This window comes from Choloepus didactylus, chromosome 5 (assembly GCF_015220235.1).
Source record: "Choloepus didactylus isolate mChoDid1 chromosome 5, mChoDid1.pri, whole genome shotgun sequence".
Taxonomy (NCBI): domain Eukaryota; kingdom Metazoa; phylum Chordata; class Mammalia; order Pilosa; family Megalonychidae; genus Choloepus; species Choloepus didactylus.
Genome location: NC_051311.1, coordinates 26,692,450 through 26,707,112, shown reverse-complemented (window position 1 = coordinate 26,707,112; position 14,663 = coordinate 26,692,450). Strand labels below are relative to the sequence as shown.

Here is a 14,663-nt window from a genome sequence, read left to right as displayed (position 1 = left end):
TAGCTAGAGAATAGCTTTTTCAGCTCAGCTATACATATACTGAAAGAGAGAAAGAAAGAAAGAGACAGAGAGACAGAGAGAGACAGAGAGAGAGAGAAGGAGGAGGAGGAGAGAAAAGGAAAAAGGAAGGGAAAAAGGAAAGGGGAGGGGAAAGGAAAGGAAAAAGGGAGGGAAAAAGGAAAGGAAAAAGGAAAAAGGCAAGGCAAGGCAAGGCAAGGCAAGGCAAGACTTCTGCCCTCAAGCAGCCTACAATCTAGTGGGAAATTCAGAGACATAAGAAAATATTGCAACATCTGTAAGTACTTTGATAAAAGTGTGTATAGAGTATATACAGAGCAGAAAGAAGAATGCTTGAATCATGGCTGGGGATTACAGAAGGGTTCCTGGGTCTTGAAGTATGAGTAAGAATTAACAGATTTCAACATAGTAACAAAAGTGCTAACAGGCTGGGAAAAGAGTAAGGAAGTTAAAGGCTCCATCTCTAAACATTACAATCTTGGACTCTGGCAACATTATAAACCAGAGTCCCAAAAGGAAGGCTTTTCTAGAACCTCTACAACTAACTCCCAGTTCTTATTAAGACAATTCAGGCTTGGATAAAGAATTAATTTTCCAGAGGCCCCAAACAACAAACTCTAACAATCTACTCTAACGACACATTTAGAGTAAATATATCAATGTAGGAGAATTAGGGATGAAGTCCAATCTGTTTATTTTTAGAATGCATTGTGTGATTCATCTTGGGCAGATTTAATTCCCAGGGGAGTTTTGCTTTGGCCAATGCCCACTCCACGGGCACGTATCAACTGTACATGTCAAGTGAGAGTGAGCAGGAAGAACATTCCAGAAGAATACTCAGTAATGAGCAAAAGCCACCATGGGTTTTAAACTTCCTTGTGGGGAAATCCATAAACTGATAAATCCAAGGTAAACTGTAGATGTTACCTGGGCCTTCTATATGATTTCCTTGCTGATCTTAACCAAATGTTTATCTATGATCTATTAGGAGGCTTCTGAATTCAAATCCACACTTTTAAACAGGTAGTATTATAAAATTTAAATTAAACCTATAGACACATTACTTACGGGTTTTATTCAAAATCAGACATTCTATATAGCACTCATCAGTAAAAAGTACATAGTGCTCATTATGGGAAAGAGAGTTCACTGGGCCAAGTTGTCTTTTCCAACTCTTCTGGTATGCAATTGAACTCTCAATGGCATTTTTGGCCAAAAGTGGAAATTATATCAAAATATCTTTCTGAGAAAAATGGTGACCTCTGTAATCCATGAGTCCACAGAAGTAGGAAGGATTTCAATTAGGAGCAAATTATAAGCCAGAAGATTTCAACTCTATCTTATGTCTCTTTGTATTTAAATTATATGGATTTTTCATTACCTATCATCATAATACATGTCACTTCAGGCGTTTATCGACAAAGTGAAACGGTCAAAAGATTAAGACCAACTTTTATAAATCTGAAAGTCTGGTTATTTACCTCTTTGGGTTTTCTAGGGTGTACACTTAGATTAAGTTGAATCACCAGGAAGTAACAAACTTGGATAATGTTATTCCTGTTTCAGTTTAAAATATCTTTATTGAATCAAGATTTAATATTATGGCTCCCACTTCTGTAGACATAAAAATGGTATGATCAAAAATAGTGTTTTCCTGTCTGCTAGGATAGTAGAAGACTTGAAGCTAATTTCATTACTCTAGTAACTAATTCATCTTGGTCTGCATATACATCTTTCTCTGTTTCTTTTAAATAGCTTTATAAAAATTATTTTGTACTTAATTTGGCATACCACCTCAAGTTCTACTAAAGAGGTGATAAGGTACGAAAACTTAATGAAGAAAATAATACAAATGCACCACTTAGACTCCAGAAGGCAGACATAATAGAATATAGACTTCCTGAAGGCTGCGGAAGAATTTAGTGATATAATACCTTCCATGGGGAAGGACCATAATTCTGGGGGACATATGGAATTTCCATTGTTCAATAGGAAAAAGGATCCTTGCAGCTACAATGGCAGCAATCTGGCAAGTTATTTTGGAACATCAAGTTAAAAAGCAAGAAAACTCTGTGTGCAGATTTGGCGGATTGAATCATGCCCCCCACCCCCACCTCCCCCCACAAGAGGCATGCTCAGGTCCCAACTCCCAGACCTCTGGGTGTGAACCCATTTTTAAGTAGGACCTTTGAAGATGTTATTAGTTAAGGTGTGCTCCAACTGAATGACGGTGGGCCTTAATCCAATATGGATGAAAGTCCTTATGAGCAAAGGAAATTGTATATATATAGAGAGAAGCCACTGGGAACAGCCTGAAGCCAGAAGTCAACGGAACCCAGAGGACCAAGGAGAAGACATCGCTGTGTGCACTGCCAAGTGATGGAAAATCCAAGGAATCCCAAGGACTGCTGGCCAGCCAGAAGATACCAATTCTAGGAGGAAGCAAGCCTTCTACTCTCTGCAACCATGAGCCAACAAATTCCTGTTGTTATGCCAACTCATTGTATGGTATTTGTTTTAGCAGCTAGAAAACAAAGTCAGCAGAGTTTTACAGTAAACAGAATTTAGGATTGGGGAGCCAGCTAGGAAGGAAAACCTGTTATTATGGGCCAGTGAGACTGTGTTTACTTAAAAAAGAACAATAGTTGGTAGATTTGGAAAGAATCAGTTAGTTGAGTTAATATATGAAATGATCGTACCTTTTATAGCTTGAAGGTAATAGATAAATAAATATACCCCTCTCCATGTTTCACTGAGAGGACCAACCAGATTATATAAACTGATGATAAACACATAGCTTGTTCACTATATGCAGATTATGCCAATTCTCAGTTTCTCACCTTTACTCCAGCTAGCATCCCAGTTGTGGACACACTAAAATCAAGATATGCTAGTGTATCTGGGTTAGAAGGTTTGTAGATCTGGGCAGGCCGCTTCTTTGGCAAATCATCTGGAGATCAAAACAAAGCTATTAGCATATCCAACCTAATTAAAACATACAGGCAAACAAATTCCAAAGGCAAACTTATCCAGTTTCAAGTCATCAGATACAACTAGTTCAAACACCGACCTGTGTCTAGTATGGGGGGCCACGTCCTCACATCTACAGCTGCTGCCGCCTCTCGGGACCGTAACAATTTACAGATGAGCTGTGTTGTCATTAGACAGGCAGAGCGACTCACCTGAGAGTCAGAGAACAAAGCAAATACAGTGAAGTCCATATGAGAATTAAGAGGGATGGAGGAATAATGCAAACCACGAATGAAAATATTTAGTGAGTACTAATTATGCATAGATCAAATTTAGCACTTAATAAGCCAAATAGATTACCAAGAATATTGCTTCTTCATTAAAGGCCCAATCTTCGGTAGCTGAGGTGTATGATAGCTAAGAATCTGATCAGGGAGGCCCAAAGATAGAACAAGTGGGGATTGAGATTCCTATACATATGCTCTCTGGAAACTTCTATAACAGAGTAGGTATCTTCAGTGCTATGAGCACACTCAGAAAAGAGCATCTAAGCTGACTGCTCTTACTGTTAGCTATACTGTTATTGGTTCTATTATATCTATTAGAAATGGTATACATCCAGACACAAAATAAGTATTTTATAACAGGAGCAACCATCATGAAAGTATTCCAACATAATTACAAAAAAGTATTCACATTTCGGACAGGATATTGGTATTCTCTGTCTCTCATGGGTCCTTCTCCAAGTGTGGGGGGGAGCATATCCTAATTCTCTTGAACGTCTCCAGCAATAAAAAACAAACAAACAACAAAAAACAACAAAAAACAAATAAAAACAAATCCATAGTTTCAAAAGGAACATAAAACTTCTAAAACTTGTGGAAAAACTTTTTAAATGTATCACATTTTCACTTGGCTTTGTGGGTCAGCTGGATTTGGTGGGTAGCTCACAGTTATGGTAGTAACACTGTCTCTGGGTAGTTGCTCTCTCTAGGGTCCCTTAAATTGTAACCTGTCACAATAGTTGTTGCCATAGCACTTGGCCCTTGATTCCACACACAAATTAAAATCTTGCTTCTAGAACTAGAGAATAAGTTCCTCAAAACAGACACCATCTCATGTTCTACCATCGTGATTTTGCAAACACACATGTATTCCCATAACCCAACCAGCATAATCCATCGCCCTTTATTAGATTTCATTGTCTATGTTTGCTGTTGGTGAACCAAAGTATATTCCATCTGTAAGCTCAACACTCAGATCCAGGGGTCAGATGGAACTGCCCAAACATCTCCAGACACATTCATTACCTCCACGATCATCTTCACAGTAGGAAGGGTTGTGGCGATGTTCTGTGGATGAGGAGGACGGACAGTTATTGGCACACAGCCTGCATACAGGCAACCATAAAATGCTGCAATGAGGTCTATTCCTACACAAGGGAGAGAACAAAAATCCTTATTTCAACAAATCAAACAGTCCTCCCTGTCCGTCTCAATACCAGCATAGAATTAGTTAGAAGGTTAAGTAAGCAACTAAAACCTTTAACTTAAGACTCCTTTTTCAGTCCCTGTGGGTATCTGCTAAGCTTCAGCAATCACTTTCCTTTAGCCTCTTCTTCTAGGCATGAGATGCCAAAGAAGTCCAGAAGTTTAATTTCTATGTCATTTCTCTAAGGAAGTACTCAACTTTATGATCATCAATTTAGTAAAGATTAAAGATTAGTGATTAAATGAACTCCCTCAGACATCCAATAAAACAAATTTAGGTATAAAATCTTTGGAAATATTTAAGTCCCTGTAAATAGTATAGTTTGTAGTATAGTCCGTCTACGTGGAACAACTAAACGCAAGTGAACCCAGTTATAATCAAATTGCACGCAGTGTAAATTTTCTCTCTAATAATAATAATTATTATTATTGCAGTAATAATGCAGCAGCTCTAATAATCAAGCACCAATGTGTGCAAGAGAGCACTTCTTCATGCAGTTGCCTGATCTGTCATCTCTCTGGAATTAAATATAAATCAGGCTTCTTTACCTGGTGGGTAGACTAAAGCAACATGATCTCCATCTTGCAAGTGCCCTCTTTCCATCAGCATAACTGCTATCTTCTCAGCCCGTTTATGAAGCTGGACACAAGTCAATGAGTTTGCTATTGTGCCCTGAAGAGTAGAGAACAGTGGCTCAGTAAAAATGCTTTTTAATACCAGATCATTGAGATATAATTGGATACAATACAACCACTTTTGTAAAATATACAATCTGGTGGTTTTAGTATATTCACTGTTGCGTAACCATTGCCACAATCAATTTTAGAACATTTTCATCACCCCCTCCATGTAAAAAAAATCCTGTACCCATTAGTAGTCACTCCCTTTTCTCCTCCAACTAAGTATAATTTAAGATTTATGTGATCAATAAATTGCTTCTTTCCTCCCTGAGCTTTAGTGTTGTGCTTATGAGATAAAGATTGATCTGATAATTATAAATAGGGACAATGCTAAAGTCTAGCAATAAAGAAGCATCTAGATATATTTAGGTTAATAAATTGTTTTTTTTTTTTCAAATCATCTGAAATATTACACAAGAAATTTTAAAAGCTGAGATTATATATCTCAATGTAGTGATTTTTGGACTTACAGTATAACCCCCATGGACAGTAAGAATTAGCAGCAAACTTGCAGGACTCATCCTTCAATAATTAAGACTTACTAAAAATTTTTATTTTTAAAAAGACCATATCAAAGTAAAGGAGGAAAAACAAACCAAAAAAACCCCAATCAAACCACAAAAGCAAGTTAAAAATGAAGGGAAAAAAAAATAAAGAGAAAAACCAATTGTTACACTCATTTTCATGTAGAATTTTGAAACATCTAGAAATAAACAGAATACACATTCGGACTGAAAAATACTTAAAAAGGGGGTTTTTAGGGAAGATGAGTAGCAAAATAAATTCTAAAAAAATTATCAGTATGGGATTCATTATGTAAACTGCATAGAAATATATGGATATACTGCAAATAAACATACAACTTACCAAAAAAAGTTTTTCCTGAGGATTCACTTAAGAATTATGGCTCATTTGCACAAATTTCCAGGTGTGAAGAAATCAATGCCTATAGCTAATTAAAAACTGCTTCTTTATGAACATATTCTATTTTAAGGTGATTAACAGGAAAAGGCCTCTTCTTGAACAATAGGCAATTCTGGTCAGCAGTATACCAGGTCAGGAAGACTTCAGAAGTCGAAAAATGATCAATAACAATCTGGGCTAAACAGTTTGTGTTTAAATAAGCAGTCAAAGAAGAGCATGGGGAAGAAGAAAGAACAGAGTTTAGCAGGGATGCAACACAAACCCAGGGAGGTGTTCTGAATCCTAATGTTACACCTGGAGAAAGAATTCCAAAGGTGCGTGAAGCCAATTGTGAGACATAAACAAAACATGTTATGGATAAAAGCGAACAGAGCCTTTTGGGGCTATAAAGGGGCAGTGGTGGTCTTTGTGACATCGATATGTTGTGGAAAATATAAAATAGTTCTGTCTCAAAGGACCCATTTGTTAGAAATAAATAGATGGGAAGGGGTAAGAGGAAATGGTAGGAGTATAAGAGAATATTTGTATCAAGATGTAAATATCAGCACCTGACTTTTATCAAAACACTTCATAAAACAATTGATTAATATACTTAGCTCTGGAGGAAAACACATTCTCTTTGATAAACTATGCAAGCAGAGCATCAAGGGCTCCTGACACCGGAAATGCTGCTCAGAGGCAGGAAACCGGATGAGTGTCATGGGGAGGCTGCCCAGGGACAGAGCCTTCAACTAACTTCCAGGCCAGGTCTTCAGGCTGCTTTCCCCAGCAGAGGCTGTGATTCAGTTTCTTAAGCAGAGGAGGAGCTTAGCTTGAATTTCTCTGAACTGAATCTTCTCAACACACATATTTTCCCTTAATTACTTTTCCCCTCAGAAGAAGGTTAAAAAAATAATAAAAAGAAACAGACATATAAAGTAGAAGAGCAAGAGAGTGGAATGAGACAATGATTGGGGAAAAGACAGAGATCTATTTTGCTGGAGTCCAAGAAATCAAGACAAAAAAGTTAAAATTTGGTGGACTTCAAAATCAGACCGCTTCTCAGTGGGAGAAAAATATATGGAAACCAGATATCTGACAAGGGTTGAATATTCAGAATATATAAAGAACTCCTACAACTCAACAATGAAAAGGCAAATGACCCAAACAAAAAATGGGCAAAAGACTTGAAAAGACATTTCTCCAAAGTAGATTTGCAAATGGCCAAAAGCTCATGAAAAGATGCTCAACCTCACCAGCCATTTAGGAAATGTAAATCGAAACCACAATGAGATACCATTTCACACCCATTAGAATGGCCATTATCAGAGAGAAAATTACAAGAGTTTGAGAGAATGTGGAAAAATAGGAATACTCGTTCATTGCTCGCAGCAATGTAAAATGGTGCGGCTGCTGTGGAAGACAGATTGGTAGTTCCTCAGAAAGTTAACTATAGAATTACTATATGACCCATCAATCCCACTTCTAGGTATTTACCCAAAAGAACTGAAAGCGGGGACTCAACAGATCTCTGTCCACTGATGTTCAAAGAAGCATTATTCACAATTGTCCAAAGATGGAAGCAACCCAAATGTCCATTACCCAATGAATGGATGAATAAAATGTGGTATACATACACAATGGAATATTATTTAGCCCTAAAAAGGAATGAAGTCCTGACACATGTGACAACATGGATGAACCCTGAGGACATCAGGTTGAATGAAATAAGCCAGATACAAAAGGAAAAATATTGTATGATTTCACTGATACGAAATAATTAGAATATACAAACTTGTGGAGCCAGAATCTACAATCAAGTTATCAGGGGATGGGGAGTTAATGCTTAAATTGTACAGAGTTTCTATTTGGGATGATGGAAAAGTTTTGGTAATGGATAGTCGTGATGATAGCACAACAGTGTGAATGTAATTAACAGCACTGAATTATATATTTGAAAGTGGTTAAAAGGGGAAACTTTAGGCTGTATGTACATTACCAGAATAAAAATTTTTAAAAATCCATGTGGCAGTATAATACAAACAGTGAACCCTAGGGTAAACCATGAACTATAGTTAACAGTATAATTATAAAAAAAGGTACTTTCATCAATTGTAACAAATGTACCACACTAATGCAAGGTGGTAATAATAGGGTGGCATTAATCTACTTCTCTAATAAAAAATAAACACAATTAAAAATGCTAAAAATAAAACAGATCATTCCTATGTTCATTCACTCAATGAAACCATACCTATTTATATAAAACAAAATGAATTACTTGACTTTAATGCCCTTTGAGTTCTTCAAAGTAAAGATACAATAAAGATCCACACAGCACAGTTGATGCTGAGGTCAGGGGACCCATTCAAGTCCACACTCAACACCTGGAGTTACAGGTTAGCTGCCTTATGTGTGGTAGTCTTTTTAACAAGGAAAACTAGCACATAGCTCATCATCGTTATTGCAAAACATGGCCTAATCCTGATTATTGATGGGTTGGCAGTGTCAGAGAGTTGTCAGTATTGGCTCATCTTTCTATTCCCACTGAAGTAGATCTCTCTGTTCATAAGATTCCTTTCACCCATCCTCTTTCCCAGTACTACATTTCATCTGAATATAATGCTATCTTAAACAACAAGCATTCTCAGTTGGATTTATTCAACTTCTGGAACTATGTTTTTTTTATCCTCTGGAGAGCCGAAGCTATTAAAAACCAGCTTTCTGCCAGATGATAAAGCCTATGATTTTTCCATTTTCCAGGATCCTGAGATTTGAGAGGTTTGGATGATTCACAACCAGCAGCCAAGAGTGTATTTCAAAATATTTTTTAACTCTAGTTCACAAAAATTGCCTTTGGATACTTATAAAATGCAAACTTTAAATTTGCATGCTGTCCTATATCTTTAGCAACCTTCTTAAACATTCTTTCCACAATACCGTTTGCCACTTTGAGGACTTAATACAATAATGAAAAGAAAATCCTCCAGTCACCCGTGGTACAAATGGTGGAGTGGCACGTTTTTCAGGAGTTAGGTTCTGAAGTCAGCACGCAGGGTGATATGCAACTAATCAAAATTATCCTTGAAGTCCTTCAAGAAGCTGCTAAGTTGGAAAGAGGGACACTATTTCATAATAGATGTGATATAATCAGCTTTTCCTTCACAACTGGGACTAGAGGCTGTGCCATTAGTTGACCAGTAGATGCAGTAATTGTCTTGCATTTAAAAGACATGTTGAATGAAAATGGCTTCTGTTTGAACACTGGAATCACATTCAGCCAGGCCAGGTACTCACACCATGAAAGCGTATGGGAACTGAGGTTCGCTGAGCAACCTGCAGATTCAGGTTTCCTATCTTAACTGTACTGCAGGACTCTGGAGTATTTACTTATAGATTGGCAGGCCCAGATGCCCATACTTTTAAATTATTATTTCTCTCTCTTTCCCTCTTTTCTCCAGCTTGCAAGACAGATTTGCATATGCTAATATGCTAAAAGGCACATGAAATGACTCTACCACAGGTAAGTCCATAATGTAAACATAATAATATACACATGCTCCATCTGACTCCAGGACACTGGTCATCCACTTGTTATTTGATAGCCCTAAATACAACCTTTTACCAAAGAAGAAATACCACAGAGTTTCAGTTACATGTTTCATTTTCCACTAGTTGTTCAGAAAAAAAAAATAAAAATGCTTTAGGTGAGTGGTCTCACAAAGTAATATCTACTTTTCCTCAGGTCCATTACCTGGCATTCTTCACAACATTCATGGGAACAGTTGGGGTTACCTATACTGAAACCCACATGCCTAAGAAGAAGGGTCTACTAAAAACTATTTCATAAGAGAAATCAGGGTTGTGACCTTTCTTCAAAAAGTCTCAGGAGGTATAACAGAACGGTAATGTAGAATAATCCAGCCATCAAATCCCTATACTGAAGAGAGAGAATTTCAGTGTCAATGATTGTAATGTTGACAACATTTTGAAGTTTTACATTAAATTAAATAATAACACTGAAAAAAGATTAAGAAATAAAAAAATAGCCAAATTGGATTTATATTTATATTTAAATTCAGAAGAAATTATAGTAACTAGAAGGTTAAAAGAGTTGGCTGTTGTTTCTGTTAGAAAAATGAGATATACTTTTTTTTACGTAAACAAGTCCCTAAAACATAAGTTTTCCATGATTTGCAAGGAATTAAAACCTCTCTTCCTACTATAAAACTTGTGCAACAATTCAAACCTGTTCACTATGCTGGCAATGGATGAAAGCATATGAATGAATACTCTTTGCAACAAATAGGAAACACCATTTACATTTATGAACCAAATGGATTGCTCATTTTAAATGAGCCTATGCTCAAGAAGAGCAAGTAAGAAGTGGCAGAATTCATAATCAACTAGAATTGTGCTTTCCAACTGTGGGTACTATGTGCTTGAAGTGTGGCTAGTGCCACAGGTTGAAATAATATTTTGGAATACAATGGGTTAAGTAAAATATATGATGAGAATTAATTTTGCTCATTTCTTTTTACTTTTTAAATGTTGCTTTTAGAAAATTTAAAGTTATCTACAGGGTTTGCATTATATTTCTAGTGGACAGTGCTGAACCAGGAAGTTGATTTATGTGGAAGTTACTTTTATAACCATCACAAAAATGATGCTTCTGACCTAAATTACAGGTTGAACTTTTGTTACAAGTGTTTATCTGAGGTAGCAGGGGGTGGAAATGAACACAGATGCTTGGATCTGACCTTTCAGAAGAAGAACACTATAGCTCAAAGTGACATTATGATTCTTCCAATAGTTGAGAAGACAACTGCCTCCATGACGAGGGAGGCTTAGAAAACAGTAGGCTCCATTTAAAAGGAAAGGGCATCCATGGACCATACTTTCTTCTCCATGATAACCTAAAATACATTTATTCATGGCTTTGATCCCTACAACTCACCTCCATCTGATTTTCTGTTGTTTCTCATGAAACCCTTTTAGAGTACAGAAATTTCCTAAGAGAGTCAACATCTAGCTACAGCCAATGACCTGGACACAGAGACTCCAGGGTGGAGGAAACATCACGTAGGGCTGGACTGAATGTGCATCAAGCCCAGGGCCCTGGAATCTCTTCAATGAACAATCTCAGGGGCCTTCTTTGCATCTTGCTATTTCAAAAAATTACTTACTTAGACTATCTCTATTTTCCTCCTACTGATGGAATGCATTATCTGTAAACATATCTGAATCATTTTGGAATCTTTGTATATTTGGGGGTTACCTACTTCTTAAACTATGCTACCAATTTATAATCCCAGGTTGTCTGGAAACACATTCATCCATCCACCCATCCACCTGTTCTATGTATGTGTGAAGCAATGTATCAGGCAATATCGGAGGAAGGATTTAAAAAGGTGATTAGGATCTGACTCTTGCTCTCAAGCCACTTACAATTTATTAAGGAGATAATATAAGCCAATTACAACGTTATGGAAATCAAGGAAGGAGAGGTAGTACTTTTAGCTAAAGGAATCAGAAGGTAATATGTTGGGAATTTTAGAGTATGGCAGAGACACAAGAGCTAAGATTGCAGATTTCGGCCATCATTTGGAGGTGATACTGGAAATCTCTAAAGAGTCACAGGAGACTATGGAGAAAGAGAAGAGAAAGTCACAAACAGTTTCTAGGAGAAGTGCTATATTGAGAGGAAAAGAAAAGCAAAAGAAGTGATTAAAGAGAAATTATGACAGTGTCACAGAAGCCATGGAAGGCGAACTGGTCAATCATGTTAGGTAAGAGGAATCTTATCTGTATCTATGGGCTGAGGACGGATCCATCCAATGAAGAGATTAAAAACAAAGGCAGGTTTCCTTTCAGATACACAAAGCCATGGTAACTATATGGATCTTCAAAAAATCCTGTGTGACTCTATACCATATGTTTTGGTACACTATAAACTGTCTTTTTGGAGAGGACCATGGAGCAGAAGAAGGGGGGGCTTTCATATACAAAGAAATCCAGGGATTCAAGATCTATTATTTAAGGCTTTTTCTGGGGGATGGTCTTGAGCAGAAAAAGTGAACAAATTGTCTACTGGGATCAACTAGGCACAAAGAGCAATTTCAAGATAATAAGCACCTGCTATGATACAGGAGGTTATTTACATAAACTAAATTACATAGAAAATATAATCTGGTAACTGGGTATGCAAATTAGAGATTCAGGGATAATTTATATTGTTGTCATTTCCCTTTATCTGTCTTCAATTTACTACTTTAAACTGTAAGAGATACCTTTGCGTACTAAGATTTTGCTATATAGCAACTGTAAGCAGTCATTACTTTAAAAAGCTTAGTTTTTCTAATTATGTTAGTAGACATGTTCACTAAATAAACTTGGATAAATAGAAAAGTACAAAGAAAAAATTTAAAGTCAACTACAATCTTCTCACTCAAAAAATACTCTAAATGTTTTTTTCTAATTATACACAAAAATATCTACACCTGATATTGTAAAACAAAATTTAAATATTATGTATGTGTTATACCTGAATTTTTTCACCTAATAATATATATGGTCAGAGTTTTCTCATGTAACTGAATATTGTACTAAAACATGATGTTTAATGGCTGAAAAGCATTTCAAAACATGGATATTAAAATTTAGTTCCCCTCATTTTTTGGATATTTAAGACATTTGCAATTTTTCCAGTATAAGTAATGCTTGATAAATGAATAACTTTCAATGTTTAAAATCTTTTTGTGATTTTCTTTTTATTTCCTCAGAGTAAATTCCTAGAAGTGTAACTGCTGTAAGCAAGCAAACATATGAAATGTTTCTGAAATAGAAATATTTATTATATATAAATAAATCACCATCCAGAAATTTTGCATGAATTTCAGCATCCCTTCCCTCCTCCCTAGAATTATATGAAAGAGCCCATACTTGCCAAGAAGACCTACATTTTTAATCTGTTTTTCAGGCTACATTCCCAAAGCAAAAAGAAAAGTTGACAAGCATATTAATACTTTTATGCTGAATTTTTATTTTTATAGCTATCTGCTTGCCTATTCAAGACCTTATTCTTAAGCACTATTATGAAACAATATTCGATGAGTTTAGTTTTCTAATGTGAAAGGTTAGGCATGAACTTTATCATTATAAAATAGAAACAATTTTTATCTCTAAAAGTCTGTAATTAGTATACAACCTCTTAAAACTTAGTTTAGCAATAAAAATAAAAACATAAATATCTCATAGATTTAGAATTGCTCTCTGAAGTTGATATGATTCATCACTCTTTTTTGGGGGCAAATTACTGCAAACAGGATTGCTAAAATATATGCATATGTAAATAGGTACATATAGACACACAAATCATATCTAAAAACAATCCTTAAGTGGAAAAGAATCTCATTAGTCAAAATAGCAAAAAATAAATAAAAGGAATTCACATAAGACTGAAGTGAAGGGATTAAATCAGGAATAGTATAAGGAAGCAAGGAAGCTTGCAGAGAATGAGTTTTGATTCCTACCAGCTGAGCGATCATAAAGTAAGAATTCAGCATATCTCACCCTACAGTTCAGCAGCGTATAAAGGATGTGGTCGGGGGTGGTTTGCGCTCTCCACTGCAAAACCTCTGAGAGAAACAGGAACTGAAACAGAACACAGTTACTAGGTTCAGACTACTATGGTTTAGAATGAAGGTAATCTCAATATTTAAATTGACAGCGTTGGTCTGACGCTTTTACAGCTCCTTAAAAGAGCGTGCTGCTCCCCAGAAATGCCACCAAGAAAGGAGGGCACTACGTTTTTGAGAACTAAACTTCTTCAATACAATATAGAATAAGCGAGCAATTTTTTTTTTCCCCGAAGTGATTTAGAATTCACTGCACCTGATTTGCAGACTCACAAATCAAAGGGCCCGTGCTGTATTCCTGGTTAGAAAAGTTTTCTTAGAGTCTGCCCAAGGATGGGAGCACTCCATCTCCCTTATGATTGATAGGCATATCCAATACAAAAAATTCTTTCTCCTAGGACCTCCAGAAAATGCAATGTTGAATTCTGTGGGCTGCAATGGGAGATTTAGATCTATCCTGTTTTACTAAAAAAGGGGCTCTATTAAACTTTCTGTTTCCAGAATGGCAATTCCCTGATGTCCTTAAATAGCACTGCAAATTACACAGACCATATGCATTGTATTGATTCAGTCTGTAGCAAAAATGGCAGATCCATGTCATGTCATCCCTAATATAGGGCTAGTGTCAAGATATAGGAAACACCCATGCATAATACTTAATTCATTTTATTAGTAAAAATATACGATGTAGGCAGGGAACATGCTGATCAAGTGCTTCGAATTAACATATTACTACATGTTGCCAAATAGGCAAGATTTTAAATTGCTGATTTTGCCACATTTCCTATTCTGAAGACAGAATGGGACCTCTTCTGGTTAATCTGAGCGTTCTCAAGGCAGAATGGTAATATGGGGACTCAGTTACACATGACAAAGTGTGTGCGTGTGTGTGTGTGTGTGTGTGTTTCCTGTGGAATAGGGTTTGAGGATTTCTCCTACTTCTCCTGAAGCTGCTTTAAGGAGG

At 36.4% G+C, this 14,663-nt stretch overlaps 1 protein-coding gene across 6 annotated transcripts in view; it reads right to left on the bottom strand.

Moving 5' to 3' along the window:
* The window catches only part of DIP2C (disco interacting protein 2 homolog C), a 555,699-nt gene that overhangs the window by 94,766 nt on the left and 446,270 nt on the right, over window positions 1-14,663 (bottom strand). For all 6 annotated transcript variants that reach the window (XM_037835690.1, XM_037835692.1, XM_037835689.1 and 3 more), the window contains 5 exons: window positions 13,635-13,715; window positions 5,028-5,151; window positions 4,299-4,420; window positions 3,089-3,200; window positions 2,859-2,968 (listed from right to left, as the gene is read on the bottom strand). In XM_037835690.1, coding sequence (XP_037691618.1) covers window positions 2,859-2,968; window positions 3,089-3,200; window positions 4,299-4,420; window positions 5,028-5,151; window positions 13,635-13,715 — 549 coding nt within the window. The remainder of the gene's footprint in view (window positions 1-2,858; window positions 2,969-3,088; window positions 3,201-4,298; window positions 4,421-5,027; window positions 5,152-13,634; window positions 13,716-14,663) is intronic.